The sequence below is a fragment of the Xenopus tropicalis genome, chromosome 9, assembly GCF_000004195.4.
Source record: "Xenopus tropicalis strain Nigerian chromosome 9, UCB_Xtro_10.0, whole genome shotgun sequence".
NCBI lineage: Eukaryota > Metazoa > Chordata > Amphibia > Anura > Pipidae > Xenopus > Xenopus tropicalis.
Genome location: NC_030685.2, coordinates 80,531,112 through 80,558,351, shown reverse-complemented (window position 1 = coordinate 80,558,351; position 27,240 = coordinate 80,531,112). Strand labels below are relative to the sequence as shown.

Here is a 27,240-nt window from a genome sequence, read left to right as displayed (position 1 = left end):
TTCTTGTAATAATTTATTTGTCTACATCAGCTTTAACAGCTTACAGGCTGAACATAGTATTTCATACACTACATGATTTTTGCACTTAAGGTGATACAATCATCAAAATATAATCCTTGTGTTTGCCTGAAAGCTTTGTATAGTATTTAGTCTTGTTGCTTTCCTGTTTTCTCATGCTTTTCCTGTTATATGTAAGCGCAGATATTATCATTTGTTTATGTTTAAAACAGAGCATTATTTTATATTGGATAGGATCCCATCAAAAACTTTTTGTAACTAGCGATGAGCGAATCTGCCCCGTTTCGCTTCCCCGAAAATTTTGCAAATCTTTCAAAAGATCCGCGAAACGGCGAAAAAGTTGCGAAAAGGCAAAAATGTTGTGCGGCAAAAAAAATTGTCACCCGCGGCTATTATTTTGTCGCACGTCTATTCTTTTGTCGCCCGAGGCTATTATTTTGTCGCCCGCGGCTATTATTTTGTCGCACGTCTATTCTTTTGTCGCCCGAGGCTATTATTTTGTCGCCCGCGGCTATTCTTTTGTCGCCCGCGGCTATTATTTTGTCGCACGTCTATTCTTTTGTCGCCCGAGGCTATTATTTTGTCGCCCGCGGCTATTCTTTTGTTGCCCGAGGCTATTATTTTGTCGCCCGCGGCTATTCTTTTGTTGCGCAGCTATTCTTTTGACGCCCGGGACTATTCTTTTGACGCAGGCGACAATTTTTGGACGTGTGGCAAATTTTTCCGCGGCAAATTTTTTCATCCGTTTTGCGAAACAATCCGCCAATGTCCCAATGCGGAAATTCGCCGCGAATCCATGCCTGGTGAAACATTTCGCCCATCACTATTTGTAACCGTTTTTAGTTACCATAGCTGTAGGACTGGTAAGAAGGACTGCTGGCACAGGAGTTTAGGCAAGCCTGCAGGCTGTGGAGCTGAGGGCTGGAAACAGGCCTAGTGGCTGAAGACGGGCTTACAAGAGCCTTTTGACACAAGGGGGGTCATTTATCAACACTGGGCAAATTTGCCCATGGGCAGTAACCAATGGAACCAATCAAATTGTTGCATTTATTGTTCTACCTGCAGCTGATTGAGAAAAGCCAATCTCTGATAGGTTGCCATGGGTTACTGCCTATGGGCAAATTTGCCCAGTGTTGATAAATGAGCCCCAAGGACTTTAAATGAACAGGGTTTTTTTGCACAACTGACAGCAGCAAACTTGTCCAATACAATTTAATTTAGCATTCAGAAATGATCCCTAATGTCCCTAATTCAAAATCAGATCAGTCCTATCATTTATGGCTGAAAATTAGGGAGGCGCCCACTTTTTTGCGTTCAGTCCAACCCCCCCCTGAACCCACCCTGATGGATTCTGCTGAATCCCGAACCGAATCCGGATCCTAATTAGCCAATTAGAATTTGGAAGGGTTCAAAGTTGCGTGTGCGGCAAATTTTTTTCCCCCTAAAATGTAACCCTTTCCGAATGCTAATTGCATATGCTAATTAGGATTTGGATTCGGTTCACCCAGGACTGTGGATTCGCCCGAAACCGAATCCATCAAAAAAAGGCAGGATTCGGCCCGAATTGCAAAGATAGTAAAAAGAACCACTAAAAGTCACATGATCTCCCTCTTTCTCACCTGGGGATGCAAAGCTCTCTTACTGGCTCCACCATTTCCCCCTCCACTGCCATTGATTACTGCACAGTTGTCAGCATGTATCTCTAGTTAACCTTCATCTATTGCCTGCTTCATTCTAACCTATGGCCCCTAGCATTCATCTAGCCTTTAATTCATTCAGAGGACCAGAACTAGGGTTAGGTAGAAGGAGTACATGTATAACGTCCTAGCTCCCCACCACCACTGCCCCCAAACACATGCCTCTTCTGCCTACCCCTAGTTCCGACCCTGGCAGTGTGGTGTCAAACCCATTAAATGAGCTGTTTGTCATAGGTTGTGGCTGAGATACCTTCTATATTTGTTATAATAACCAAGAATTCTGTCACATTGGTCACAAATCCTTTTTTAAACCCAGAAATAACTGATTCTACATATTTACATATCTTTATAATATACAACTCTGTCACAGTGGGCACATTGGGATTCTATCTGGTACCCACTATAACCTTTAGAAGCCTTTATTGTTTACTTATTGAGAAAGAAAAGCTAAAAAAAAGTGAAATCAACTGTAATAAATTAAAATAGTTCTTCTGAAACTGCTGCAAAAATGTGGTGCAACAAAAGATCAGCCAGTGAGAAAAAGGTTGTGTTTGTGGCAAAGAGGTCATGGTCATGTGAAATAAGTTGGGGTCATGTAAAAAAGAAATCGGTGCATCAAATAAAACGTGGTCACGTAAAAAAATTACTTCTCGTCAAAAAAGTTGTGTAGAAACCGCATTTAACAAATTTTTCTCCGTTTTGGGAATTTATCCGTGAAACCAAACGGGACAGATTTGTTCATCACAATTTAATTTGAGAAAAACTTGGCAAAACAAAACCGAGGTGCATACAAAATCAACTATATTCTTTTTTAATATCGTTATCAAAATATTTTATTTGCTCTAGTGAGTTACCAAGAATATGAATCATCGTTTTGGATTCCGGTGTCAGTAAAGCCCTTAGCCATTCTGGCTGTGCTGTAGGAGTAGTGATCCGCTTAGTTTGCTGGTTGGAAAATATTTTCGCTTAAAAAAAGAAATTGGCGCATCAAATAAAACGTGGTCACGTCAAAAAAATTACCGCACATGAAAAAAGTTGAACAATAGCCACATTTCACAAATTTTTCGCCGTTTTGGGAATTTTTCAGTGAAACCAAACGGGACAGATTTGCTCATCACAACTTAATTTGAGAAAAACTTGGCAAAACAAAACCGAGGTGCATAAAAAAAATCAACTACAGTATATTCGTTTTTAATATCTTTATCAAAATATTTTATTTGCTCTGTTGAATCGTTTTCCACAGCTTCGACATTTTGGATTCCGGAGTCGGTAAAGCCCTTGCTGTGCGATGGTCTGATATTCATCATAGCCATTCTGGTTGTACTGTAGAGTAGTGATCCGTTTAGTTTGCTGGTTGGAACTAAGACGTCAGATGCCGCCTTCCCACATTTGTCATTGTTTTTTCCTTATAGGATATTTATGTTGTACCAATATAGACAAAACATTTCTCTACTCGCACCTCAAGCTCAGTTACCTCCTGCTAGGATGCAACACAATGTAATATCCACTGTAGATCTATAAAGTATAGAGAAATATGGCCCTCACTGTAAAGCAAGAAACAGGACCATTATCTTCTGCATGATTCATGCTGAGACCTTTGTGAAAAACCTGGGGTATAGTGGAAAGTGTACAGTACAAGTATAATAATTTAACACGTCGCATCAATCTTGTTTGATATTGAACATTGTTCTGAGGGAAAAATGGAGCCATAAAATGTAACTCTCCTAAACTTTGTAGAGAAGTATTAAGGAATAGAAGCACAATCTTATATTTATTACATTATTTTACATTGCATTGTTATTCTTTCTATCTCACTTTTAATATAACTGGGCTCTCTTGACAAATCTGTAAGAAGACCATTACATGTCCGATACAGAAATGGCTTTCCTTATATCGGATGAGGTGCTCATTCAGAAATGTCAGATGGAAAAGCTTTGAGACGGGATAAAAAAATTTTTGGCAGGTATGGATTCACAGTGAATTTCTGCATTTCGCCTTAGGCGAATTGTTTCGAGAAACTTCTATAAAAATTCACCCGGCAAAATTCATTGGGCGCGTTGCCTCAAATCGGGTGTGGTCGCGTAAAAAAAGATGCAGTCGTTTGTCGATGTGGGCGACAAAAAAATAGACGTGGGCAATAAAAAAGATGCGGGTGATGAAAAAGACGCGGACAACAAAAAAAATCATGCGACAAATTTTTCGCCGTTTCGCGAATTTTAGGCAAAGTGAAACGGAACAGATACGCTCATCACTAGTCATTTATATGTTAGATGAATGAATGTTCTGCACAGGCCCCTAGGTGATCCAGTTGGGGGCCCAATGGACAATAATGGATAGTGAACAAAAGTTTAAAGCAACTAGGGATGCACCAAATCCAGGATTCGGTTCAGAACTCGGCTGAATCCATGCCTCCGGCTGAACTGAATCCGAATTCTTAAAATCACATGACTTTTTGTTATGTGCATGGTTATCCTTAACCCTTCCTTATCCTAGTTTGCATATGAAAATTAGGATTCGGATGGATCCTAAAATAGCGAATTCCTAAAAGCAACCCATTCATTCACATGTAACCTTGTCAAGCAAGAAGCTTTTTATGTGTATGATCAGCAGAACTTTACAGTATGATGCCAAGAGAACAAGTGACTAGTGATGGGTGAAATTTTTCGCCAGGCATAGATTCGCGGTGAATTTCCGCATTTCGCCATTAGTGGATTGTTTCGCAAAACGGATGAAAAAATTTGGTGAGAAAAAATTTGCCGTGCAACAAAAGAATAGCCGCGGGAGACAAAAGAATAGTTGCAGGCGACATTTTTTTTGACGTGCAACATTTTCGCTGTTTCGCAAATCTTTTGAAAGATTCACAAATTTTTCTGCGAAGCGAAACGGGACAGATTCGCTCATCACTAGAAGTGACTACTAAGGATAAGGAACTCTGAGGATCATAAGGGGTCATTAATGTGCCATTTTTTTACCTACAATGCAGCATTTTCCAATTAATTCCAATTCTGTCCTTCTGCAGTAACTGCCAATTAATCAAAACAAACACATTTTCTCTTGCATTTTGTGCCCAAGTCAGGTGCAAGTCTGGTGCACCTATTTATAAAACCAGCTCTGGAAACCCTGTGTGACGGGTTTATGATAAACAATGGCGGAATGGATTTAATTTCTCTCTGATGAGATTAGGGACTGATACCCAAAGGCTCCAACACGTCTGCCCCGGCCTGATTGTAAACAATAGGCAGATAATCCAGTTACCCTGGCACCTATACGTCTCCCCACCCCTGCATAGAAACAAGAGGGGCTTGCTGGGAGGATGGGCCAACAGGGACATAAAAAGAGCCCCAAAAAGAGCTTGGAAGTCAGTCTTCAGAGAAAGGACAGGATTCCTGCACTTCGGATCAACTGCTTCAATTATTCTTCAGCCATTATTTTCTTCAGACTGTGGATTTACTTCTGTGAGACTTTGGAACTGCCTTTTTGCTATTTTACTTCCTTAGAAGAATTTGTTGCTGTGTGATGTCAATGGACTTTACAAAAATAAAGTGCTAGAATGCTACAAGGTTTCTCTCCAGCGTTTGAGCCTACGGTTGTTAGGTCATTTTCATGACACCCTGGTTCCAGGGTGTTGGTATTTCCATGGTTCCCCAGCATCAGAAGGCACATTTAAACACCCTTCATCAGCAGAGGCAGGACGGGGACTTTTGCATCTACATGTAAGAGCAGGAGCATGTTTGGATGCAAGTCAAATCTTAATAAATTGCATCAATATATGCTCTCGGTTGCATCCAATTTAAAGCACGAGCATGTCTGGGCACATTAAAAAATGAAAGGCATTGGTTCTTAAAACTGATTTTCCCAGTGTGCAGTTTTACTGCGGCTGGATATATTTATATTGTAACATTGAATCAGTTTAGAGGTGTTATAACATGGGCCAAGAGGCTTGTGTAACATGAAGCGAAGCTCAAAGCTCAGCTGTCTATGAGTAAATGAAAGAGGTTGCTTTGCCACAAACCAAACTCTGCTTGTTTGCTCTTTTTTCCCAGCGCGTGATGCCCTTTAATGTGGAAATGCAGAACGGAGCCTTGGTTAGTGCTGGCTGAGAGCCCCTAACAGCTCTTCCCGCCTGATAGTCTTTGGCGGTACGCTTGACAGTTCCGATATACAAGCTTGTTATGATCATTTTTGGGTTGCATTGAAAGAGCCTATCACAGAGCTCCTGTGTATTATATCTGTCTAATGCGCTGTTGAGCACTGACAACAGAGGAAAGCTTTCAGCATCCCCATGACAGTGAGCGGCCAGACTAGACTGCCTTCTAACACCAAAGATCATCTTATGGGCACTAGGGCGGATAAACTTTGTATGAGTCTATAGGAAGGGTGTTATTACTGTTGCATTAAATTCATTTGCACAGCAGGCTGGTTCAATTAGTCAATACTTTGTGGGTAAGCAACTTGTTCATTTAGTTATCAGTAAAGAGCAGGTATGTTGCTCATATATAAATACAACCATAAAGATACACACAGAGATACCTACACACAAACGGGCACATAAAAAAAAATGCACATTCATACATAGTTACACAGTTAAGTTGGGTCTAAAAATGTTCAAAAAGTTCAAAAAAGGACATTGACTCAAGGGATGAGAACATAATTTTGCCTCTTTATAGGTCCCTGGTAAGGCCTCACCTTGAGTATGGGGGGCAGTTTTGGTCCTTAAGAAGGATATTAATGAGCTGGAGAGAGTGCAGAGACTGCAACTAAACTGGTAAAGGGGATGGAAGGGTTAAACTATGAGGTTAGACTGTCAGGGTTGGGGTTGTTTTCTCAAAAAAAGACATTTGTGAGGGGACATGATTACTCTGTACAAGTACATTAGAGGGGGTTATAGGCAGATGGGGAGGTTCTTTTTTCCCATAAAAAGGATAAGCGCACCAGAGGCCCCCCCTTTAGATTAGAGGAACAGGACTTTCCTTTGAAGCAGCGTAGGGGGTTCCTCATGGTGAGGTTGGGGAATACCCTGCCGAGGGATGTTGGGTATGGGGTTCCTCACCGTGAGGGCAGTGAGGGGGTTGGGGAATGCCCTGCCGGGGATGTTGGGTAGGGGGTTCCTCACGGTGAGGGCAGTGAGGTTGGGGAATGCCCTGCCGGGGGATGTTGGGTATGGGGTTCCTCACCGTGAGGGCAGTGAGGGGGTTGGGGAATGCCCTGCCGGGGATGTTGGGTAGGGGGTTCCTCACGGTGAGGGCAGTGAGGTTGGGGAATGCCCTGCCGGGGATGTTGGGTAGGGGGTTCCTCACGGTGAGGGCAGTGAGGTTGGGGAATGCCCTGCCGGGGATGTTGGGTAGGGGGTTCCTCACGGTGAGCGCAGTGAGGTTGGGGAATGCCCTGCCGGGGATGTTGGGTAGGGGGTTCCTCCCGGTGAGGGCAGTGAGGTTGGGGAATGCCCTGCCGGGGGATGATGGGTAGGGGGTTCCTCACGGTGAGGGCAGTGAGGTTGGGGAATGCCCTGCCGGGGGATGTTGGGTAGGGGGTTCCTCAAGGTGAGGGCAGTGAGGTTGGGGAATGCCCTGCCGAGGGATGTTGGGTAGGGGGTTCCTCACCGTGAGGGCAGTGAGGTTGGGGAATGCCCTGCCGGGGGATGTTGGGTATGGGGTTCCTCACCGTGAGGGCAGTGAGGGGGTTGGGGAATGCCCTGCCGGGGATGTTGGGTAGGGGGTTCCTCACGGTGAGGGCAGTGAGGTTGGGGAATGCCCTGCCGGGGATGTTGGGTAGGGGGTTCCTCACGGTGAGGGCAGTGAGGTTGGGGAATGCCCTGCCGAGGGATGTTGGGTAGGGGGTTCCTCACCGTGAGGGCAGTGAGGTTGGGGAATGCCCTGCCGGGGGATGATGGGTATGGGGTTCCTCACGGTGAGGGCAGTGAGGGGGTTGGGGAATGCCCTGCCGGGGATGTTGGGTAGGGGGTTCCTCACGGTGAGGGCAGTGAGGTTGGGGAATGCCCTGCCGGGGATGTTGGGTAGGGGGTTCCTCACGGTGAGGGCAGTGAGGTTGGGGAATGCCCTGCCGGGGGAAGTTGGGTAGGGGGTTCCTCACGGTGAGGGCAGTGAGGTTGGGGAATGCCCTGCTGGGGGATGTTGGGTAGGAGGTTCCTCACGGTGAGGGCAGTGAGGTTGGGGAATGCCCTGCCGGGGGATGTTGGGTAGGGGGTTCCTCACGGTGAGGGCAGTGAGGTTGGGGAATGCCCTGCCGGGGGAAGTTGGGTAGGGGGTTCCTCACGGTGAGGGCAGTGAGGTTGGGGAATGCCCTGCTGGGGGATGTTGGGTAGGAGGTTCCTCACGGTGAGGGCAGTGAGGTTGGGGAATGCCCTGCTGGGGGATGTTGGGTAGGGGGTTCCTCACGGTGAGGGCAGTAAGGTTGGGGAATGCCCTGCTGGGGGATGTTGGGTAGGAGGTTCCTCACGGTGAGGGCAGTGAGGTTGGGGAATGCCCTGCCGGGGGCTGTTGGGTAGGGGGTTCCTCCCGGTGAGGGCAGTGGGGTTGGGGAATGCCCTGCCGGGGGCTGTTGGGTAGGGGGTTCCTCACGGTGAGGGCAGTGAAGTTGGGGAATGCCCTGCCGGGGGATGTTGGGTAGGGGGTTCGTTCCTCACGGTGAGGGCAGTGGGGTTGGGGAATGCCCTGCCGGGGGCTGTTGGGTAGGGGGTTCCTCACGGTGAGGGCAGTGAGGTTGGGGAATGCCCTTCCTAGTGATGGGGTAATGGCAGATTCTGTTAATGCCTATAAGAGGGGCCTGGATGAGTTTTTGAACAAGCAGAATATCCAAGGCTATTGTGATACTAATATCTACAGTTAGTATTAATGTTTGTATATATAGTTTGTATGTGTGTGTGCACTGGGGTTAACTTGCAAGGGCTGAACTTGATGGATCACCTGACTGGTTGCTATGAGAAACTGCACTTGTGAACATTAAGTCAACCCAATCAATAGCCTAATCCAAACTAATCACTACTTTGGTCATCACTGGTGCTCGACAACATCTACAGTATATTAGTGGAAAAGCACAATTATTAACCTGTTACAAAACCAGAATACGTGGGGGTTCCTTTCACAAGGCTGGAACTAAACATTACCAGGCAAGGAATCTATTTTCCCTATTACGCTGTAATATCAGAGGCACCTGTGAGCAATTTAAAATGTGCATTCCTTCTCTGGGAAGCTTCCAGCGCCTGATTCTTTTATGGGATTATTCAATATGCATCTCTTGCTTTCACCTGCACCTTGCTTTGCATTCATGTGCTGATTAAACAAAGATTAATCTAATTTCTGTTTAACTGCTAAATAGATACATTTCTCACAGCGCAGTCGGTACATAGCCTAGAGTCGTTGCCAGTAGAACCACATAATCCAGCATTGCCGTAATAATAACTGGGAAACAAGTACACAAAGGCTTTCACTCAACTTTCTGAATGAGGTCAGCTCTGTTAAAAGTCCCTTATAGTCCAGGCTGTTCAATTAATGAAGGGTATTACTTTTATTGCATGATTTCAACATGGACATCTGTCACTAACTTCCTCTGCACCCATTATCTGCTGGACCCAATGCAGTTCCATTGAGACGGCCTTTATGTGAGTTGCAAAAGTTCTCCAGACTGCCAAAGCCAAAGGACACTACGCTGTTGTTATTTTCCTTGGATCTATCCCCTGCTTTGATACTATTGGCCTTCTGTTCTTATGCAAGTTCTCTATTCTCTTGGTATTGGGGATCAAGCTGCATCCTGGTTGTCTTCCCGTCTTTCTAACTGCTCCGTCTCTGATGCTTTTGCTAACAAATCCTCTTCCAAGTTATACATACATACTTAGTTGGGATCAAGTACAGGTACTGTTTTATTATTACAGAGAAAAGGGAATCATTTAACCATTAAATAAACCCAATAGGGCTGTTCTGCCCCCAATAAGGGGTAATTATATCTTAGTTGGGATCAAGTACAGGTACTGTTTTATTATTACAGAGAAAAGGGAATCATTTAACCATGAAATAAACCCAATAGGGCTGTTCTGCCCCCAATAAGGGGTAATTATATCTTAGTTGGGATCAAGTACAGGTACTGTTTTATTATTACAGAGAAAAGGGAATCATTTAACCATGAAATAAACCCAATAGGGATGTTCTGCCCCAATAAGGATTAATTATATCTTAGTTGGGATCAAGTACAGGTACTGTTTTATTATTACAGAGAAAAGGGAATCATTTAACCATTAAATAAACCCAATAGGGATGTTCTGCCCCAATAAGGATTAATTATATCTTAGTTGGGATCAAGTACAGGTACTGTTTTATTATTACAGAGAAAAGGGAATCATTTAACCATTAAATAAACCCAATAGGGATGTTCTGCCCCAATAAGGATTAATTATATCTTAGTTGGGATCAAGTACAGGTACTGTTTTATTATTACAGAGAAAAGGGAATCATTTAACCATGAAATAAACCCAATAGGGCTGTTCTGCCCCCAATAAGGGGTAATTATATCTTAGTTGGGATCAAGTACAGGTACTGTTTTATTATTACAGAGAAAAGGGAATCGTTTAACCATTAAATAAACCCAATAGGGCTGTTCTGCCCCCAATAAGGGGTAATTATATCTTAGTTGGGATCAAGTACAGGTACTGTTTTTTTATTACAAATAAAAAGGAAATCAGTTTTAAAATTCTGAATTATTTCATTAAAATGGAGTCTATGGGAGACAGGCTTTCCGTAATTTGGAGCTTTCTGGATAATGGGTTTCCAGATAAGGGATCCCATACCTGTATTGGGCTCTAAAGTACCATAAAGTCAAAATAAGAGAATCAGTGCATTACACTGCAAATTGTACATGGACATTGCACATTAAAAAAAAAAAAACTGCTTTAAGGTGTCTTTTTTGATGCAAAATAAAGTTGTTTACAGTAAAAATACACCGTGCATCTGGTGCAATCTGTGTAATATGTATTGCAATGCCAAATAAAGCTCTATGGGTTTGTGATATTAAATATACATAAAGGAAAAATTGCTCACGGCCGTGAACTGAGCATTATTTTTTTTGGTATGAATTTTTATTAAATCCCCCCATATGTTCACTGCATCATTAAGTACTTTGAGATCTAAACAACTGAACTTGGCATGTGTAAATGTCAGCACACATACCCCTATGTAATAATATTGGGTACAGGAAGATGCCATTAGTGACAATATCAAAAGAGCCAGTAATGTGCATTGTGTGCTGATGTCATTCCATGATACAACCAAAGAGAAAAAAATGTGAATCCAATAAATCTATTTTCTGCGAGAGAGGGGACACCTACCTGCTTCCCCTATATACCCCTGCCAAATTCAGGTAGAACTGGCTTCATAGGTAGTCATGAGTAGTGATGAGCGAATCTGTCCCGTTTTGCTTTGCCGAAAAATTTGCGAACCTTTCAAAAGATTTGCGAAAAATTCGCGAAATGACGAAAATGTTGTGTGTATTCTTTTGTCGCCTGGTTATTATTTTTTGACGCCCGAGACAATTTTTGGACGCATAGCAAATTTTTTTCATCTGTTTCGCGAAACAATCCGCCGATGGCGAAACGCGGAAATTTGCAATGAGTTTAGGTGACTAAACTCATTCCAAATGCCCTGATTATCACTATAGGTGACTAAACTCATTGCAAATGCCCTAATTATCACTATAGGCGACTAAACTCATTGCAAATGCCCTAATTATTACTATAGGCGACTAAACTCATTGCAAATGCCCTGATTATTACTATAGGCGACTAAACTCATTGCAAATGCCCTGATTATTACTATAGGCGACTAAACTCATTGCAAATGCCCTGATTATTACTATAGGCGACTAAACTCATTGCAAATGCCCTGATTATTACTATAGGCGACTAAACTCATTGCAAATGCCCTGATTATTACTATAGGTGACTAAACTCATTGCAAATGCCCTAATTATCACTATAGGCGACTAAACTCATTGCAAATGCCCTAATTATTACTATAGGCGACTAAACTCATTGCAAATGCCCTAATTATTACTATAGGCGACTAAACTCATTGCAAATGCCCTGATTATTACTATAGGCGACTAAACTCATTGCAAATGCCCTGATTATTACTATAGGCGACTAAACTCATTGCAAATGCCCTAATTATTACTATAGGCGACTAAACTCATTGCAAATGCCCTGATAATTACTATAGGCGACTAAACTCATTGCAAATGCCCTGATTATTACTATAGGCGACTAAACTCTTTGCAAATGCCCTGATTATTACTATAGGCGACTAAACTCATTGCAATTGCCCTGATTATTACTATAGGCGACTAAACTCATTGCAAATGCCCTGATTATTACTATAGGCGACTAAACTCATTGCAAATGCCCTGATTATTACTAAAGGCGACTAAACTCATTGCAAATGCCCTGATTGTTACTATAGGCGACTAAACTCATTGCAAATGCCCTGATTATTACTATAGGCGACTAAACTCATTGCAAATGCCCTAATTATTACTATAGGCGACTAAACTCATTGCAAATGCCCTGATTATTACTTTAGGCGACTAAACTCATTGCAAATGCCCTGATTATTACTATAGGCGACTAAACTCATTGCAAATGCCCTGATTATCACTATAGTAACATAGTAACATAGTAACATAGTAAGTTGGGTTGAAAAAAGACATACGTCCATCAAGTTCAACCATAATGCCTATACCTAACCTGCCTAACTACAAGTTGATCCAGAGGAAGGCAAAAAACCCCATCTGAAGCCTCTCTAATTTGCCTCAGAGGGGAAAAAATTCCTTCCTGACTCCAAGATGGCAATCGGACCAGTCCCTGTATCAACTTGTACTAAGAGCTATCTCCCATAACCGTGTATTCCCTCACTTGCTAAGAATCCATCCAGCCCCTTCTTAAAGCTATATAATGTATCAGCCAGTACGACTGATTCGGGGAGGGAATTCCACAACTTCACAGCTCTCACTGTAAAAAATCCTTTCCGAATATTTAAATGGAACCTCCCTTCTTCTAAACGGAGTGGGTGCCCTCGTGTCCGTTGGAAGGACCTACTGGTAAATAAAACATTAGAGAGGTTATTATATGATCCCCTTATATATTTATACATAGTTATCATGTCACCTCTTAAGCGCCTCTTCTCCAGTGTAAACAGACCCAACTTGGCCAGTCTTTCTTCATAACCGAGACTTTCCATACCCTTTACCAGCTTAGTTGCCCTTCTCTGGACCCTCTCTAGCTCAATAATGTCCCGTTTGAGCACTGGAGACCAAAACTGAACAGCATATTCTAGATGGGCCTTACCAACGCTCTGTAAAGGGGAAGAATAACCCCCTCCTCCAGTGAATCTATACCCCTTTTAATACAGCTCAGAACCTTGTTTGCCCTTGCAGCTGCTGCCTGGCATTGCTTGCTACAGCCAAGTTTATTATCTACAAGGACTCCAAGATCCTTCTCCATTATGGATTTGCCTAGTGCAGTCCCATTAAGGTTATACGGGGCTTGCATATTTTTACATCCCAGGTGCATGACCTTACATTTATCCACATTAAATCTCATCTGCCACTTAGCTGCCCAGATTGCCAGTTGGTCAAGATCCTGCTGCAGGGATGTCACATCCTGGATAGAATTGACTGGTCTGCAGAGTTTTGTGTCATCTGCAAACACTGATACATTACTCATAATACCCTCCCCTAAGTCATTTATGAACAAATTAAACAAAAGTGGACCCAGTACAGAACCCTGAGGGACCCCACTGAGAACCTTACTCCAAGTAGAGAATGTGCCATTAACAACCACCCTCTGTACCCGATCCTGTAGCCAGTTTTCTATCCATGTGCAAACGGCTTCACTAAGACCAATAGACCTTAGCTTAGAAAGCAGTCGTTTGTGGGGAACGGTATCAAATGCTTTGGCAAAATCCAAATAGATTATATCTACTGCATCCCCACTGTCCAGCTTCTTACTTACCTCATCATAAAAAGCAATTAAATTGGTCTGACATGACCTGTCCTTCATAAAGCCATGCTGATTACTGCTCATAATGCCATTCTCCACTACATAATTTTGAATGTGATCCCTTAACAAGCCTTCAAATAACTTGCCCACCACGGATGTCAAACTTACAGGCCTATAATTGCCAGGCTGAGATCTTATTCCCTTTTTAAATATGGGAGTGACATTCGCCTTCTTCCAATCACTAGGTACCATACCTGATGAAAGAGAGTCTGAGAATATCAGAAACAAGGGCCACTGCAATTCTGCCCCTAGCTCTCTCAGTACCCGAGGGTGTATTCCATCTGGCCCAGGTGCCTTGTTTACATTTATCGTGTGTAACCCTTTAAGCACCATATCCTGTGCCAACCACTGTATAGTTGGAGCTGAGGCAACAGTGAAGCTATTGGGTGAGACTTGGCCCACTGGCTCCTCTACTGTATACACAGAAGAAAAGAACTGGTTAAGCACATCTGCCTTTTCTGTATCCGCTGTAACCATATTGTTATTATAACTCAATGGGGCCACACCCTCAACCTGCATCTTTTTACTATTAATATACTTAAAAAACTTTTTGGGGTTAGTCTTGGCCTCGGCCGCGATGCGCTCCTCATTTTCTATCTTTGCCTTCCGGATTGCTGTTTTACAACACTTGTTATAGTGTTTATATTCATTAAACGCAGCTACTGTCCCCTCTGACTTATATTTCTTAAAAGCTTTCCTTTTTCTCCCTATTAACTTCTTTACCTCAGAGTTAAGCCACATGGGGTGATTCTTAACACTTCTACTTTTTCTTATTAATGGAATGAATTGAGAACAGTAATGATTTAATATCATTTTAAATGACAACCATTTCTGCTCTGTATTTTTATCAGAAAACATAATGCCCCAATCTATGCCCTGAAGCACTGCCCTTAAGGAGCTAAAATTTGCCTTCCTAAAATTCAGTGTCTTTGTTGCCCCCGTGTAAATTTGTTTCCTGCACCAAACATCAAATGAAATAACATTATGGTCACTATTACCCAGGGGTTCAACCACTTGCACATTTGCTATACGTTCTGGGTCATTAGAGATCACTAGATCTAGTATAGCATTGTTCCTGGTTGGCTCCTCAACAACCTGTGACATAAAGTTGTCGTGCAGCAAGTTTATAAACTTGTTCCCATTTACTGTCCTGGCAGTACTATTGCCCCAGTCAATATCAGGGTAATTAAAATCCCCCATTATTATCACTTGCCCCAAACTAGCAGCCTTTTCTATTTGCAACTAAATTCATTACAAATGCCCTGATTATCACTATAGGCGACTAAACTCATTGCAAATGCCCTGTTTATCACTATAGGCGACTAAACTCATTGCAAATGCCCTGATTATTACTATAGGTGACTAAACTCATTGCAAATGCCCTGATTATTACTATAGGCGACTAAACTCATTGCAAATGCCCTAATTATCACTATAGGTGACAAAACTCATTGCAAATGCCCTAATTATTACTATAGGCAACTAAACTCATTGCAAATGCCCTAATTATATGCCCTTAATGCCCTTTGATGGATGAATAAAAAAACCTCTTTGTGTTCTTCCAAATATATATCTTATCAGATTGTGTTGATTGCTGTAATGTCTTGTATCAGAGAAGAAACACTTGATATTTTGATACATTGGACCTTAAAGATCATTGACAACTTCAGTGGCGTCTTAAATCTTTATAAACCATGGAAGTAGTGTTCTTAAGGCTGACAAAATCATGCTGATATGTTTTATCCATTGTAAGTGTTTTGTTCTGATTATGTCTCAAGATTTGAATGTCACAAAGCAATTTTGAGTTTGAAGTGATTGCTGGAGTTGATAGATCTTTGCTTTTGAGGACCAGGGGTATTTTATAACTTTACTATTAAAGGATCCATATTTTACTAAGGTGCTTATCAATGAAGAGGAGCAGGCAACCGATCATACGGATGAAATAAAGAGCTCGCCTGCTGAAATCTTTTAAAATACCACATTGTTTATGGCACCAGTCAAACTACATCTTTTTCATGTTCAGTTTCCTCTCTGATCTTTTATTGCTATTTTGACAATGTGAGCCTTAGCAGATAGAAGATAAAGAAACTCCCCCAATGAATTGAAGCTGGCTTGTCATGAATGCTATTTGTTTTCCTCTTTAAAATATCATAAAATACACTGGGCTTGAAATGCTCCAAAAAATGTCATAAAACAAACTATGGAAGCCCAGTTAAACTCTAGATAAGTATAGGAATCCATCAAGTATTGCAGTAATGTAACACAGGCTTTTCTGTGTTGCTGATCCTCTGCTTATGTTTTGACTCTACTTGAATTAAAGAGTATTTTTGGGACTTTATATCATAATAATTTAGACAGATAGGATAGATAGATATAGATAGATGGATAGATAGATAGATGATAGATAGATAGATAGATAGATAGATAGATAGATAGATAGATATAGATAGATGGATAGATAGATAGATGATAGATAGATAGATAGATAGATAGATGATAGATGAAAGATAGATGAAAGATAGATAGATAGATAAATAGATACATAGATAGATACAGTAGATAGATAGATGATAGATAGATAGATAGATAGATAGATACACTAGATAGATAGATAGATAGATAGACAAATATCTATATGTGAGCCTCCCCAGAACCACTGATTGTCCTACCAGCACACCAAGCAACCCTCCCTTAAACCCAGTACCCCACCTTTTCATGTAACTTTGCTGATCATAGGGTTTAAAAATTGCCTTACAGCAACAGTGTCCAACGTTAGCCATGGAGTAAGGCCATAATAATATATCTCATGTTCATAGTCTAGATTATTGATGTCATACAAAGAAATCTATGGATCCTATGGTTTGTGATAGTAGTTGGAGGCCCATATGAATCCCTAGGCCTCCAGATGGACAGTCCAGCCTCAAAGCAATCTTTTTGCCCAATAGTGTGTCTAGCTTGGGTGCTAAAGAGAGGTAATTACTTATTGTATTATAAGTTTCTATGTTTAGAGCTTTATAAATAATGCACAAAACTGTAGGTACTGATTGTTACAAGTTCATTCTAAAAGAATGGAGCATTCCACTAGGGAACCCCTTGTGGAAACATCAATCAAATAAAGATAAACAACCTGTTTCTAGGGCTGGACTGGTAAACATGTTCATTGTCTAGACCAGGGATCCCCAACCTTTTATACCCGTGAGCCGCATTCAAATGGAAAAGGTGTTGGGGAGCAACACAAGTATGAAAAAAGTTCCTGGAGGTGCCAATTGGAGCTATAATTGGCTATTTGGTAGCCCCTATGTTGACTGGCAGCCTACAGAAGGTTCTGTTTGGCAATTACACCTGGTTTTATGCAATCAAAGCTTGCCTCCTAACCAGAAATTAAAAAATAAGCACCTACTTTGAGGCCACTGGGAGCAACATCCAAGGGGTTGGGGAGCAACATGTTGCCCCCGAGCCACTGGTTGGGAATCACTGGTCTAGACTATTGATGTCAAACAAAGAAATCTATGTATCCTATGGTTTGTGATAGTAGTTGGAGGGCCACATGAAGTCCCTAGGCCTCCAGATGGACAGTCCTGCCTCAAAGCAACCTTTTTTGCCCAATAGTGTGTAGTGAAAACATCAGTCAAATTAAGATAAACAACCTGTTTCTAGGGCTGGATTAGCAAGAACATAATCTCAGAATTCCAGAAAGATGTTGAAAATGGAAATTTTACATTTACAAGAGGGAAGATACAGTGGCAATATTGCAAGCAACAATTGTTGACATTTTTCTAAAGCATGATTTTGTCATTCCGTATTCATTCAAAGATCTTTATAAAACGTAATGCATTTTTACCACAATCAGCTGTTGATAGTTCATCGCTTCCATTTGGGCAGTCTCTTTCTCCATCACAAAGCCAGTGAGAGGGAACACAAGCATGAGAACCAGGGCAGCTAAAAAAGCCAGCGGCACAGGTAACAGAACCTAGGATTAAAGAGAAAATTTGTATTAAATACTTCATAGAGGCCCTATTCCATCTCTTCTAGCAGCACATGTGAACCTTCAAACCATAAAACATTTAAGCTTTGTGCAACTCAAAAATTTTTTTTTACATGTACGTTTTAATTTACATCCATTCCTAATATGAAATTTCTAGTTTGAATTCTATTTGGTATCTTTTGTAAAGGACTCCACGGTGCTCAAACACAACAATTATTGAAGACATTAACCCTTAGGGGCTGATTTACTAAGACACGAATTCGAATCTGAATTGGAAAAATTCCGATTGGAAAACGAACATTTTGCGACTTTTTCGTATTTTTTGCTATTTTTTCGTCGCCTTTACGATTCGCTCGTATCTTGTCGCAACTTTTTCGTATTGAGCGCTCGTAAGCGGCGGGCGAAACTTTCAGACTTAGCATGATTTTGGAAGCCCCCCATAGGGCTCAATGGCACCCTGCAGCTCCAACCCGGCCCAAGGAAAGTCTCCCATAGGGCTCAATGGCACTCTGCAGCTCCAACCCGGCCCAAGGAAAGTCTCCCATAGGACTCAATGGCACTCTGCAGCTCCAACCCGGCCCAAGGAAAGTCTCCCATAGGGCTCAATGGCACTCTGCAGCTCCAACCCGGCCCAAGGAAAGTCTCCCATAGGGCTCAATGGCACTCTGCAGCTCCAACCCGGCCCAAGGAAAGTCTCCCATAGGGCCCAATGGCACTCTGCAGCTCCAACCTGGCCCAAGGAAAGCCTCCCATAGGGCTCAATGGCACTCTGCAGCTCCAACCTGGCCCAAGGAAAGTCTCCCATAGGACTCAATGGCACCCTGCAGCTCCAACCTGGCCCAAGGAAAGCCTCCCATAGGGCTCAATGGCACTCTGCAGCTCCAACCCGGCCCAAGGAAAGTCTCCCATAGGGCTCAATGGCACTCTGCAGCTCCAACCCGGCCCAAGGAAAGTCTCCCATAGGACTCAATGGCACTCTGCAGCTCCAACCCGGCCCAAGGAAAGTCTCCCATAGGGCTCAATGGCACTCTGCAGCTCCAACCCGGCCCAAGGAAAGTCTCCCATAGGGCTCAATGGCACTCTGCAGCTCCAACCTGGCCCAAGGAAAGCCTCCCATAGGACTCAATGGCACCCTGCAGCTCCAACCTGGCCCAAGGAAAGCCTCCCATAGGGCTCAATGGCACTCTGCAGCTCCAACCTGGCCCAAGGAAGTCTCCCATAGGGCTCAATGGCACTCTGCAGCTCCAACCTGGCCCAAGGAAAGTCTCCCATAGGGCTCAATGGCACTCTGTAGCTCCAACCCGGCCCAAGAAAAGTCACCATACTGAAGCTTGAATGAATCCGAATCTTTCGTACTTGGCGCGACTTTTCGCGCAATTCGTAACGGCTACAAAAAAGTCGCGACATTTTGCGAAACATTCGTAATGGCTACGAAAAAGTTGCGACAATTTTCCGAAAAATCGCAAAATACCGATCATTACGAAAAAAACGCATTCGGACGCCGTCAGAACATTCGTGGGTAAGTAAATGTGCCCCTTAGTATGAAAAAAGGAGCATTTTCAATTATGATAATTGGTCTCCTAACATTTGAGGGCCGTAAAAACATGAGATAGGAAGGTCTTAACATGGGTCATTTGATATGGGAAAAACTCCTGCGAGAAAATACACATCTGAGCATATTCATGAGTAAGGATGAGTGTATTATTTTGGTTCGTTTGATGGTGAAATTTGCGGTTTTTTTAACCGAAAAAAGTAAAAACATGGGAAAGGATTCAGAAAAACAGGCATTAACGTAAATGCATTTGACAAAATTTTCCATTAAATGTTGCCGAATTTAGCTAATTTGGTTTTGCAAATTATTTGGTGATCACCCAATAGGATAAATCACCTGTCTATAAGCAACCAATTACAGCAAATGTAAAATGTATAATAGGAATGAAGCCCGGGGCACATGTTTGGGCACAATAACAACTGGGCAGATATCTCAAGTCATCAAGTAAACTTTTCCATTTAATCCAGTCACATTCCAGCCATTATAGGATATCCTATAGCCAAGCTACTAAGCTCTCCAAATCAGACTACATTTGTAATAAGGTTTGCACTTACCACACAATTCCTCACTTTCATCCAAACCATTGCCGCAATCGTCTTCTCCATCGCACACCCACTGTTTGGATATACACTTATTTTTCGAACAGGCAAATTGACTCCATGAGCAGGAAGTATCTGAAGAAACAATATACATAAATGAATGGTATATAAAAATTAAGGTTGTATACCAATATTTGCTTTTAAAAGACATTTTGCAGAGTGCAACAATAGTGATAAAAAGTTCTTTTCAGTACAGGTATAGGATCCATTATCCAGAATGCTCGGGACCAAGGGTATTCCGGATAAGGGGTCTTTCCGTAATTTGGATCTCAATGACTTAAGTCTACTAAAAAATCAATAAAACCTTAATTAAACCCAATAGGATTGTTTTGCATTCAATAAGGATTAATTATATCTTAGTTGGGATCAAGTACAGGTACTGTTTTATTATTACAGAGAAAAGGGAATCATTTAACCATTAAATAAACCCAATAGGGCTGTTCTGCCCCCAATAAGGGGTAATTATATCTTAGTTGGGATCAAGTACAGGTACTGTTTTATTATTACAGAGAAAAAGGGAATCCTTTAACCATGAAATAAACCCAATAGGGCTGTTCTGCCCCCAATAAGGGGTAATTATATCTTAGTTGGGATCAAGTACAGGTACTGTTTTATTATTACAGAGAAAAAGGGAATCATTTAACCATTAAATAAACCCAATAGGGCTGTTCTGCCCCCAATAAGGGGTAATTATATCTTAGTTGGGATCAAGTACAGGTACTGTTTTATTATTACAGAGAAAAGGGAATCATTTAACCATTAAATAAACCCAATAGGGCTGTTCTGCCCCAATAAGGGGTAATTATATCTTAGTTGGGATCAAGTACAGGTACTGTTTTATTATTACAGAGAAAAGGGAATCATTTAACCATTAAATAAACCCAATAGGATTGTTCTGCCCCCAATTAGGGGTAATTATATCTTAGTTGGGATCAATTACAAGGTTCTGTTTTATTTCTACATAGAAAAAGGAAATCAGTTTTAAAATTCTGAATTATTTGATTAAAATGGAGTCTATGGGAGACGGGCATTCCGTAATTCAGAGCTTTCTGGATAACGGGTTTCCGGATAAGGGGTCCGATACCTGTACAAGCGATAGAACAGGTAAAAACTGGTAGGAGAGGAGGAGATACCCTTCTCCGTAAGTGAGAAGTATACTGGATTTTTTATTTACATTCACGTATTCCTTTAGGTTTGAATTTTACTTTTGATGTTACTTGCTTTGTGTGAAAAAATATTATCTATTTGGAAATATTAGTATTTTTACTATGTAACCCTGTGCTATGTATTTTTAAATTGACTATGTACTTGATAGAGTTAAGTGAATACAATGCCTGTAGTAGTGGGGGTTGTAGGCTACTTTACGTTGATTGGTTTTAAATTTAGGTGGGTATACACTTGACCATGTATATATAGATGTGCAAACAAACTTTGGTGAGCCTATGATTAAGTGCTAGATTAGCATGAAACGCGTTAGGCTGCATACATGGGGTATGATTTTATTAATGATTTGTAATAAAGATTTGTATTTTTAATTATTGACTTTTTTGTGCAGATTTAATTTTTTAATGTATACCAGTACAGGTATGGGATCCCTTATCCGGAAACCCGTTATCCAAAAAGCTCAGAATTACGGAAAGCCTGTCTCCCATAGACTCCATTTTAATCAAATAATTCAGATTTTTAAAATTGATTCCCTTTTTCTCTGTAATAATAAAACAGTACCTGTACTTGATCCCAACTAAGATATAATTACCCCTTATTGGGGCAGAACAGCCCTATTGGGTTTATTTAATGGTTAAATGATTCCCCTTTCTCTGTAATAATAAAACAGTACCTGTACTTGATCCCAACTAAGATATAATTACCCCTTATTGGGGGCAGAACAACCCTATTGGGTTTATTTAATGGTTAAATGATTCCCTTTTCTCTGTAATAATAAAACAGTACCTGTACTTGATCCCAACTAAGATATAATTACCCCTTATTGGGGCAGAACAGTCCTATTGGGTTTATTTAATGGTTAAATGATTCCCTTTTCTCTGTAATAATAAAACAGTACCTGTACTTGATCCCAACTAAGATATAATTACCCCTTATTGGGGCAGAACAGCCCTATTGGGTTTATTTAATGGTTAAATGATTCCCTTTTCTCTGTAATAATAAAACAGTACCTGTACTTGATCCCAACTAAGATATAATTACCCCTTATTGGGGGCAGAACAGCCCTATTGGGTTTATTTAATGGTTAAATGATTCCCTTTTCTCTGTAATAATAAAACAGTACCTGTACTTGATCCCAACTAAGATATAATTACCCCTTATTGGGGCAGAACAGCCCTATTGGGTTTATTTCATGGTTAAATGATTCCCTTTTCTCTGTAATAATAAAACAGTACCTGTACTTGATCCCAACTAAGATATAATTGATCCTTACTGGATGCAAAACAATCCTATTGGGTTTAATTAATGTTTTATTGATTTTTTTAGTAGACTTAGGGGCTGATTTACTAACCCACGAATCCGACCCGAATTGGAAAAGTTCCGACTTGAAAACGAACATTTTGCGACTTTTTCGTATGTTTTGCGATTTTTTCGGATTCTGTACGAATTTTTCGTTACCAATACGATTTTTGCGTAAAAACGCGAGTTTTTCGTATCCATTACGAAAGTTGCGTAAAAAGTTGCGCATTTTTCGTAGCGTTAAAACTTACGCGAAAAGTTGCGCATTTTTCGTAGCGTTAAAACTTAACGCTACGAAAAATGCGCAACTTTTCGCGTAAGTTTTAACGCTACGCAAAATGCGCAACTTTTTACGCAACTTTCGTAATGGATAGGAAAACTCGCGTTTTTACGCAAAAATCGTTTTGGTAACGAAAAATTCGTAAAGAATCCGAAAAAATCGCAACACATACGAAAAAAACGCAAAATACCGATCATTACGAAAAAAACGCAATCGGACTCCATTCGACCCGTTCGTGGGTAAGTAAATCAGCCCCTTAGGGGCACATTTACAAAAGCACGAACGCTCGGAGTGTTTATTCGAATTTCGATTTTTGGGCGTCTGCATGACTTTTTCGTACACTGCATGACTTTTTGCACAAAAAAATCCGAAAGGTTTTACCGCTGTATACAATGGTTCGGTACAAAAATTTAATGACTTTCGGATCGCCAATACGATATTATCGTGACTAATACGATTTTTTCGTAAGCATTTTCGGGATATTTGCGATCTTCAGAAATTTTTGTTTCCAATACGAATTTTTCCCATTCGGGATTCGAATTCGTGGATTAGTAAATCTGCCCCTTAAGGTATGGAGATCCAAATTACGGAAAGACCCCTTATCCAGAATACCCTTAGTCCCGAGCATTCTGGATAACGGGTCCTATACCTGTATTATCAAAAACTGCACATTAAGTGCCAATATTAGCAAAACCCCCTATAAACATAACCATATCATATAGCTATAATAAAAGTTAAAATCACATCACCATGTTGTAATAAACACGTTTGTGCCAGTTCGAAGACACGCGCTGATTAATTGTGCAAATAAATCGAGGAATACAGAGTAGTAATGAGCACTAGTGTGATAGCATGTGGAACGTAATTTTTTTTTTTATTGCCAAACATTAAAAATGATCCTGTGGCTACGGCTTCTAAATGATGTTCTGTGACCCAGTTATTCACAATATCTCCCTGCCTCTTTATAGCTTTAATGTAATGAATTGTAACTGAAAGCACCACCCTCTGTGAGTTTATGCACTGTGAATAAGGTCAGTCTTTCACCTAAGAATTCAGGGTTGACATGAAAATTTAGCACTGAGAACTGTATATGGGTCGGTTGAACTGCAGCGCCTTTTGGTGATGAAAAAGAATAATAAGTCACCGAAAGACATTTCCCCATAGTTTAACTTTAATCAAACCCTAAAGGCAACCTAACCCAAACCATTTTGTTGCTAAGTTACAAGTATAGGATAGATGGATTCATAAAGCAGAAATTACATCTCTGTGCATAGGCTAGATAATAAAATAGCTACTGTACATTAAATATAGCCAGTATCGCTGTCTCTCAGGGAGTGGCTTTTGAATATACAGGTATAGGACCCATTATCCAGAATGCTCGGGATCAAGGGTATTCCGGATAAGGGGTCTTTCCATAATTTGGATCTCCATATCCTAAAGGGCACATTTACTAATTTTCGAATCCGAATCCCGAATGGGAAAAAAACAGATTGGAAACGAAAAATTTTTTTTTTCGTCGCCGGCGCGATTGTTTTGTATTTTGCGCAACTTTTTCGTCTCCATCGTGATTTTTTCATATTGAGCAATTGTAAACGGTGGAAAAACCAATCCGAATTTTTCGCGACGACGACGAAAAAGCTGCGGAAAATATACGTTAAGGTCGTAATGGCGACAAAAAGTTGCACAAAATACAAAACAATTGCAACGGCGGCGGAAAAAAAATCGCAAAAATACCGATCATTACGAAAAAACGCATTCGGGCGCTTTCGGATGTTCGTGGATTAGTAAATGTGCCCCTTAGTTTACTAAAAAAACATTAAAACATTAATTAACCCCAATAGGGTAGTTTTGCATCCAATAAGGATTAATTATATCTTAGTTGGGATCAAGTACAGGTACTGTTTTATTATTACAGAGAAAAGGGAATCATTTAACCATGAAAAAAACCCAATAGGGCTGTTCTGCCCCCAATAAGGGGTAATTATATCTTAGTTGGGATCAAGTACAGGTACTGTTTTATTATTACAGAGAAAAGGGAATCATTTAACCATTAAATAAACCCAATAGGGCTGTTCTGCCCCAATAAGGGGTAATTATATCTTAGTTGGGATCAAGTACAGGTACTGTTTTACTATTACAGAGAAAAGGGAATCATTTAACCATGAAATAAACCCAATAGGGCTGTTCTGCCCCAATAAGGGGTAATTATATCTTAGTTGGGATCAAGTACAGGTACTGTTTTATTATTACAGAGAAAAGGGAATAATTTAACCATTAAATAAACCCAATAGGATTGTTCTGCCCCCAATAAGGGGTAATTATATCTTAGTTGGGATCAAGTACAGGTACTGTTTTATTATTACAGAGAAAAGGGAATCATTTAACCATGAAATAAACCCAATAGGGCTGTTCTGCCCCCAATAAGGGGTAATTATATCTTAGTTGGGATCAAGTACAGGTACTGTTTTACTATTACAGAGAAAAGGGAATCATTTAACCATGAAATAAACCCAATAGGGCTGTTCTGCCCCAATAAGGGGTAATTATATCTTAGTTGGGATCAAGTACAGGTACTGTTTTACTATTACAGAGAAAAGGGAATCATTTAACCATGAAATAAACCCAATAGGGCTGTTCTGCCCCAATATGGGGTAATTATATCTTAGTTGGGATCAAGTACAGGTACTGTTTTATTATTACAGAGAAAAGGGAATAATTTAACCATTAAATAAACCCAATAGGATTGTTCTGCCCCCAATAAGGGGTAATTATATCTTAGTTGGGATCAAGTACAGGTACTGTTTTATTATTACAGAGAAAAGGAAATCATTTAACCATGAAATAAACCCAATAGGGCTGTTCTGCCCCCAATAAGGGGTAATTATATCTTAGTTGGGATCAAGTACAGGTACTGTTTTATTATTACAGAGAAAAGGGAATCATTTAACCATTAAATAAACCCAATAGGGCTGTTCTGCCCCCAATAAGGGGTAATTATATCTTAGTTGGGATCAATTACAAGGTTTTATTACTCCAGAGAAAAAGGAAATCAGTTTTTAAATTAAGAATTATTTGATTAAAATGGAGTCTATGGGAGACAGGCTTTCCATAATTCAGAGCTTTCTGGATAATGGGTTTCCGGATAAGGGGTCCGATACCTGTACAAACTAACCCCACATGCATGTAAAAAAAAAAAAATGTCCCCCCCCAGCGGAATTAAAAAATATTTTCGTTTGAGGGGTGCAGGAAGAAATGGGCTGCGTATATATATATATATATTACAGGTATCGGACCCCTTATCCGGAAACCTGTTATTCAGAAAGCTCCGAATTACGGAATGCCCGTCTTCCATAGACTCCCATTTTAATCAAATAATTCAGAATTTTAAAACTGATTTCCTTTTTCTATGTAGTAATAAAACAGAACCTTGTAATTGATTCCAACTAAGATATAATTATTCCTTATTGGGGGCAGAACAGCCCTATTGGGTTTATTTAATGGTTAAATGATTCCCTTTTCTCTGTAATAATAAAACAGTACCTGTACTTGATCCCAACTAAGATATAATTACCCCTTATTGGGGCAGAACAGTCCTATTGGGTTTATTTAATGGTTAAATGATTCCCTTTTCTCTGTAATAATAAAACAGTACCTGTACTTGATCCCAACTAAGATATAATTACCCCTTATTGGGGGCAGAACAGCCCTATTGGGTTTATTTAATGGTTAAATGATTCCCTTTTCTCTGTAATAATAAAACAGTACCTGTACTTGATCCCAACTAAGATATAATTACCCCTTATTGGGGCAGAACAGCCCTATTGGGTTTATTTAATGGTTAAATGATTCCCTTTTCTCTGTAATAATAAAACAGTACCTGTACTTGATCCCAACTAAGATATAAATAATCCTTATTGGATGCAAAACAATCCTATTGGGTTTAATGACTGTTTTATTGATTTTTTTGTAGACTTAAGGTATTGAGATCCAAATTATGGAAAGACCCCTTATCCGGAATACCCTTGGTCCCGAGCATTCTGGATAAAGGGTCCTATACCTGTATATATATAATAGATGTGGCACAGCCATATAGGATGTTATTAAACATTGCTTTTGCTGTGTGAGAACAAATAAAAAAGAGAAACTAAATACAAAAATAAAAAATTCATAAGATTTACCTGAAATTCCAACTCCAAAGATGTAAACTATTGTCTATTCTGCAATAGCTTTATAAATTTTACCCCATGTGTAATGTCCATTTCTAATGCAAATAATTAAAGATAGCAATTTTTTTTTTTTAAAAAAAAGGCAATTTTTATGCAGTGAAATAAATGGTATTTTAGTTTGCGGGGTACAGGAAGAAACTGGCTGCGTATAAAAATAAAAGATGTGGCCCAGCTGTGGAGGATATTATGAAACATTACTCCTACTGTGCGAAATCATATAAAAATAAGAAATGTAATCAATATGAAAAAAATCTATATGTTTGGAAGAGTTAACTGAAAATCCAACTTCACATAAAACCTGTAAAAGCTTTATAAATAGATGTGATTTTTACAAGATACACCGTGGAGATAAAGTGAAG

General features: G+C 40.5%; 1 protein-coding gene across 1 annotated transcript in view; it reads right to left on the bottom strand.

Annotated features, from left to right (window-relative positions):
- Nucleotides 1–27,240, bottom strand: part of lrp1b (LDL receptor related protein 1B) — a 255,407-nt gene that overhangs the window by 174,210 nt on the left and 53,957 nt on the right. The window contains exons 10-11 of the mRNA XM_031893508.1: nt 19,868–19,987; nt 17,618–17,746 (exon numbers count right to left, since the gene is read on the bottom strand). Of these exons, the coding sequence (XP_031749368.1) occupies nt 17,618–17,746; nt 19,868–19,987 (249 nt within the window). The remainder of the gene's footprint in view (nt 1–17,617; nt 17,747–19,867; nt 19,988–27,240) is intronic.